At 39.3% G+C, this 7153-nt stretch overlaps 1 protein-coding gene across 4 annotated transcripts in view; it reads right to left on the reverse strand.

Annotated features, from left to right (window-relative positions):
* ano7 (anoctamin 7) overlaps nt 1-4260 on the reverse strand; it is a 41817-nt gene extending 37557 nt beyond the window's left edge. For all 4 annotated transcript variants that reach the window (XR_007571976.1, XR_007571978.1, XR_007571977.1 and 1 more), the window contains exons 1-2: nt 4171-4260; nt 2301-2422 (exon numbers count right to left, since the gene is read on the reverse strand). Coding sequence is in view for 1 of the 4 variants with exons in the window: in XM_050074789.1 (XP_049930746.1) it covers nt 2301-2390 (90 nt within the window). In the remaining 3 variants the exon portion in view is untranslated. The remainder of the gene's footprint in view (nt 1-2300; nt 2423-4170) is intronic.
* Between the last annotated feature and the right edge of the window lie 2893 nt (nt 4261-7153).

Below are 7153 nucleotides of genomic sequence, written 5' to 3' on the forward strand. Positions count from 1 at the left end.
AAGATCAAACACCGCAAAAGTTAGTAAAGGACGTGTTGAAAACGGTTGAAAACTGCTACACAACCGGAGGTGGTAGGGCGGGACTTCTGCGGGTGGCTCGTTCCGCCCAATGAGAGGCTGATCTATGCAGCGAACTTCCGCCCACTCAGACTACCGATGCCCCAGAGTGAGGCCAGTTTGTTCTGATAATAACAGTGATGGCTAATAACAGATAATGTTAATGGTGGTACACAACTTGTGCTGCACAGAAGTTGCTTCATTCTATCTTTTTTTTGCTGATAAATTTTATTCAGTGTTTTGTGGTTTCAGCTGAGAAAAAATAGGATTTACTAGTTTCACTAAAATTGTGAGATTCTCCCTGAAATCCTTTTAAGGTTTAAAAACAAACAGAGGCTCTAGGACACTACCCTGAGGAACTCTGCATGTTGTTGACATCACAATTTTACAGAACTTTATGGAGGTCGCGAGAAAATCTGACTAACAAATATATAATTTTTAAACAGATGGCTATGGCTAATAATAGGTAATATTAGTCCACAATGAAGCAACTTTCTCATGCAAATAGAAGACATAAAACAAAATATATAAGAATTGTATCACAACTAACATTACCTATTATTAGCCACAGCCACTAGTTTAAAAACTGTGTTGGTCAGATTTTTCCCCAACCTCCCTAAAGTTCTGTAAAATTGTGAAGTCAGCAACATGCAGAGTTCCTCAGGGTAGTGTCCTAGAGCCTCTGTTTCTTTCTTTTTTTTTCTTTTTTTAATCTTTGTTAACTACCTTACAATTTTAGTAAAACTAAAAATTGTAATATTTTTTGTTTTACGTGTTTTGTCTGCACAAGAAAATTGCTTCATTGTGGAACAAATATTGTGCAGACAGATTTTTCCTTTGCTGACAAATTAAATTCGGTGTTTTATGGTGTTACCTGACTTAAAAATAAGATTTACGAGTTTTTCTACATTTGTGAGATTCTCCTTGAAATCCTTATATAACTTCATTTAAAAAAAAAAAAGAAAAAAGGAGTCTCTAGGACACTACCGTGAGGAACTCTGCGTGTTGTTGACTTCACAATTTTACATAACTTTGTGCAGGTTGGGAGAAAATCTGACTAATAAATATACAAATTTTAAACTGGTTGCTTCATGATAGTCCTCAATGAAGCAACTGTCTCGTGCAAACAAAAGACATAAAACAAAATGTATTATAATTTAATCACAACTGACATGACGTATTATTAGCCATAGTCCCCTCTTTAAAAATACTATATTTACTCATCAGATTTTCCCTGACCTCCATAAAGTTCTGTAACATTGTGAAGTCAACAACATGCAGAGTTCGTCAGGGTAGTGTCCTAGAGCCTATCTTACAATTTTAGTAAAAATAAAAAATAAAATACAAATGTTAAATTGATGGCTATAATAATAATAATAATAAGAATGCATCAGATTTATATAGCACTTTTCAGAGCACCCCAAGGCGCTTTACAGTGCAGAAATTCAAATAAACACAAGAAATTTGTGCCCTAGATAAAGGATCCACGCTCAGTGAATAACCTTCTAAGCCCTATGATGAGCTATTATCTCACAATTTTAGTAAAAAATAAGGCAAAGTTCATCAGGGAAGCATTTTAGAGCCTCTCTTCTTTTTATTTCATCTTATTTAATATACCATGTCACCATTTTAGTAAATCCAAATTTTCTGCAGGTGAAACCATGAAATACTGAATAAAATTTACCAGAATAAAAACTAACAAGAGTAATATTCCTGCACAATATTTGTTCCACATTCAAGCGACTTTCTTCTGCAAACAAAAGACTTAAAACAAAATATATTACAATTATATTACAACTAACATTACCTGTTATTAGCCATCGTCACCAGTTTAAAAATTGTAAATATATTCCTCAGGGTAGTGTCCTAGAGCCTCTGTTTATTTTATTTAACCTTGTGTAGATTTAGACCGAATTTTATTAAAGCTTAAAATTGTAATAAATTTAGTTTTATGTGTTTTGTTTGTACAAGAAAGTGGCTTGAATGTGGAATAAATGTTGTGCAGGAATATTTTTCTTGTTAGTTTTTATCAGTAAGTTTGAATCAGTATGTCATGGTTTCAGCTGAAACAGGATTTAATAAATGGTGACACGCTCAGTCAAATATATACAAGACTTAATAAAAAGAACAGAGGCTCAAGGGGGCTTCCCTGAGGAACTCCACTTCGTATTACTCTTAGTTTCTGTTTTCTGCTGACAGTCAGATGTTTAATCAGTGTCACTGATGAGGTCACAGGCTGTTACCGTGGTGATGCTGCCGTAGTTTTTCTCCAGATTGGTTTCCATGGTTATGAGGGTGGCATTGTCCTCCCTCTGCTCCCCTCTCCTCCTCATCCTTGCTCACCTCCTTCGTCCTCCTCTTCCTCCTGCAGATCCACAAACACACTGATATAAATACACTCATACACATATTTATACAGTCTGTCTGTGATGTAAGTGGCTCAGGCCCCGCCCACATCCAGGACAGGGCCAAACTCATCACTGCTGCAGGAGAAATTCTCCTAAATGGAGCTGAGGTAGATGAGCGTGTTGATGAAGGTGATGTACCTGCAGGGCTGTGATGTAACGTCAGATACACCCATCACACTGACAGTTTTAATATCATAACATTTTTCAAAACTGATTTTAAACAAACCAACTTGTCGACTGAGACTCGGCGGCTGAACAGCAGGAATATGAGCCCTGATTGGTTTGTGTACATTATCATCACTTAATCACCTGTTCACTAAGCCCCGCCCCCTCAGCCACTGTCACTAATCTTTGTTTCACACAGTGGAAACATAAAACATGTGTAACAACAGCAGCAGCTGACATTTGATAATAAAGTCACTGACTTCAGAGCAGCAGGTGTGTGGACAGGTGCCAGCTGGCAGGGCTCTGATTGGCTGCAGGGTTCACTCTGATCAGCTGATGCTGTCATTCAGTCTTTAATCTCATCAAACAAGTTTTATTTTATTGTGACATGTTCACTGACATCTGTGTTTGCTGGTTCTCATCTCTCATGGTGAAGGAACTTTTTCCTGCATGAATAAAGTTTGCTTGTTTGACTGATGATGTTTTTGCTGTCATAGAACTCTTCATCACATCATCATTATCATCGTCGTCGTCGTTTAACATCGAATCACACGTTTTAAAAACAGATGAACTTCCTGTAATTAAATCACCATCAATAAAAGTAGCTCTATTTTATTCCTTAAAAACCTCTGGACCTGACTTAATGACTTACTGACTTTTAAATTGCATTAATCTCTTTACAAAAAAAAAAAAAAAAAAAGTTTTAGCTGTTTAATTGTTTGTATTTTCAGCTCTATAATCTCTGCGTACATCAGTCGGCTGTAACGTTTGAAGCTTGTGTGAAAGCTCCTGTACAAATATAGCTTGATTGATTTAAGTGTCTAAAAAAGGGGAAAAGATTCAGTTTGTAATGACAGAAAAAATAAGTCGCCTTTTAATAATCAATATTTTTCATTAACAATCATATTGAACCATAAATACTTTTATACCTTTAACTGTAGTATTTCTTTTTTACACAAAAACAAAATCACAGAATTTTTCCATGAAGTAATGAATCAGCTAAAGTTTTTTTATTTATTTATTTATTTTACATATATTAAAACTCCAAATCTAAATATCTGTGAACTGAAAATGTAGAGCAGATCTGCAAATACAGAAATTCAAAACTTGCGTAGAAATGAGATTCACAAATAAAAGCAGTCAGAAAGATATTCATGAATTCTTTATATTTATTTTCTAGATGAATTTTTAATTTGTGGGATTTGTTTATTTGCAGATCCGTTTGATGTTTGCAAAATATTTTTTGCAATTTACCATTTCTTTGTGTGTTTGTGGGAGTTTTATATTTACAGACGACACATGTGCTTCATCACTGTTTTCACAAAGCAAACAAATGGAGAAAATAATCAGCAGATGAATCCATGATGAAAACTATCATGAGTTAAATGAGCTCCACCTCAACAACTACAGCAGTGAAATGAATCGTCTGATGACGTCATAACGACGGAATAACAGTCACTTTAAAGCTGCACTGTGTGGTATTAATACACACGTGTTGTTGATGATTTACCTGCTGTGTGTCTCGTGCAGATGGACTCACCTGTGTGTGCAGTCGGTGCCGGTTCAGGTGAAGTTCAGGTGAAACTCCAGCTGGGAGCTGAGCAGCTGTTTGTCTCTGGTTCAGTTTCCAGCCACAGACTGACCGCGGTAAGCCACGCCCCCGTGTCAAACCCCGCCCCCTGCTTCACTGTCTCCTCCAATGAGCTTAGTTTGGTGACATCCCATAATTCCCAGCACAGCTCCACCCAACTTTTGCCCGATTGACAGCAGCTCTGTGTTTAAGTTTATAGTTTAAGTTTATTTCCTTTATTAATCCCCCTGAGGGGAAATTCAATGTTTTCACTCTTGCTTGTCAATTACACACAGGTCTGAAAGACACACACATGCACAAACAGGACCTATACATGCACAAAGTGGAGAGATGTCAGAGTGAGGGGGCTGCCCTTTGGTCAGGCGCCCCGAGCGGTTGGGGGGGTCAGTGCCTTGCTCAAGGGCACCTCAGCAGTGCCCAGGCGGTGAACTGGCCCCTCTCCAGCCACCAGTCCACGCTCCATATTTTGGTCCGGACGGGGACTCGAACAGTCGACCCTCCGGTTCCCAACCCAAGTCCCTATGGACTGAGCTACTGCCGCCCTGTGGCCCTGCAAAGTAACTAAAGTGCAACATGTACCTGTAACATGTAATCGAGTACAGGGATCACACAGCACAGCAGTGATGTACAAGTGTCTGAAGGATGTGGCTGAACACTACGGTGCCCCAGAGGGCCAAAACACCACAACAAAAATTAAACAAGCCTAACAAAACAAAACAAAACAAAACAAAAAAATATGAAAAATGAAATATTTTTAAAAATACAAAAACATTCCAGAAAAATAGAAAGCATTTAAATAAACACCAAAACATTTCAGAAAACAACAATATTTGAGAAAACAAAAACATTTCCAAAATAAACAAAACACTTTAGAAAACACAAAAACATTAAAAAGATAAAAATATTTCAGAAAAAAAAAAGTCATATTTTTTGACATATTCTTGTGTTTTGACCCTCAGGGCCACCATAGCAACAGAAACCTGTCAAACGTCAAATGTGAGTCACTGATGGTTTGTCTGTGATGTCAGAAGTGAAAACAGCTGTTGGATGTTTGGGAGCTGAGGAGCGCTGCTCCTCATGGAGGAGGGTTTGGCGCCCTCTGGTGCCACAAACACTGAGTGATTACATTTGGAGGGATGTGAACGTCATCATTCATAATAATAACACTTCATTTATTTATTGAGACTGAAACACTGGAGCCCACTGTCTAACCATCAGAAACAATGATGTTAATGCTGCCATGTGTTTGGGTCACGAGACGTTCATCAGACAGTTTGTGCCAAAGAGAGGCGTCTGATGTAACAACATTATACACAGACACAGAGGAATACAGAAGGCAACATAAAAACTGTGTAGTGACCAATAATAAACACACCCTAAAGGGTTAACATCAGCTGGTCACGTCTTATCAGTGACTGCTTCATTCTTTAAGGTTGAACTGTTTCCTCATAAAGATACGTGTCCAAATCTCACAGGTTCCAACAGTAAACGAAGCTGTCGGGGCGCGTTCACAGTGAGAAAAGTATCTAAACACAAACAGGAAGCTTCATAATAAACACAACAAGGTCAAAATGACATCACAATATACAAGAAGGTCGAAATGAAATGTCTGATAAATAAAATGTCAGAAGAATGGTAATAAAGTGTCCAGGAAAAAAGCTCATAAGTTTAAACAACAAAAGGATTGAATTTAAGGTGTGCTGATGGATTCACGTCATCAACTCATGCATTGAGTAACATTACAAGTTAACGTTCCACCTTAAAAGTTGAATGAAGTTATTTTTTTCTCTTTCATTTTATAGTTGTAGTTTACTGATGTATGAACAGAGGTTACATAAAACCAGAGTGACCGTCCTCTACTGACCAATCAGACTGCAGGGTTTCTAGCTCCACCTTTTAGTACCAGATCTGTGTGCTAGGTACCCCAACAGAGGGGGGACCAAACATGGGGACGCTAAGGAACGCTGCTGTTGGGACCATCCACAACTTTTACTGTGGAGACAGAAACTATGAACTGAACTGCTCGGTGGAAACGGAGCTTAAGGCCCCGATGACACAGGAATGGTTTTGGCCTCCTTTAAGTTTCTGGGGACCTGTATTACAGAAGACCTCTGCTGGTGTCCTTCTACCGCACCACCACTGAGAGCGTGCTGATGTACTGTGTCACGGTGTGGTTTGCTGGCCGCTCTGTGGCAAGCAGGAAAGCGCTGCAAAGGGTGACCAGAACTGCAGAAGAGATCACTGGTAGCCCTCTGCCTCCTCTGGAGGTCACTGCCAGCTCTCAGCGCCTCAGCAGGGCAAAGAAAATATCAGAGGACCTCCACCACCCTGGACAGCCCCTGTTTAGCCTGCTGCCCTCAGGCAGGAGGTACAGGGCCTGAACATGCAGGACAAACAGACTCAGAGACAGTTTTTACCCATGGGCCATTAGGTCGCTCAACACTGTACACATGGGCTCACAGGTCAACAGCAACACATAAACAACATGGCAAGGTGGTCTGCTCTACAGTCAGTCAGCGAGGTAAGGCTTGTCTCATGCTGGATTTTTCATTTTGGATTTGCTGTTGATTAAAGGAAAATCTTGACTACACTGGCAAACTGCTAATAAACCTCATTGTATATTATTCATCTGTGCTTTATCTCCCCTCTACATTGTCCTGGTCTGCCGTATGTGTAATTGTGACTTTCTTCCTGATGTTTAGGGTTTTAACCTGATTTCCTTTGTGCTTTTTAGCCGTTTTAGATCAACGCTGAATTCAAGAGAATCACCACCGTCCCACTTCAATCCAAGTTGCTGTGTCAACTGGATCTCCACTCTGACAACCTGATGAAGCGGTTCCAACAAAGAGGAGGACAGCTGGGGCAAAGGCTCAAAAAAGTCGTAGCACAGATGGATGATGTAAGAGATACAGGTGTCCCACACTCATGAAAA

Source organism: Epinephelus moara, chromosome 2, assembly GCF_006386435.1.
Source record: "Epinephelus moara isolate mb chromosome 2, YSFRI_EMoa_1.0, whole genome shotgun sequence".
Lineage (NCBI taxonomy): Eukaryota > Metazoa > Chordata > Actinopteri > Perciformes > Serranidae > Epinephelus > Epinephelus moara.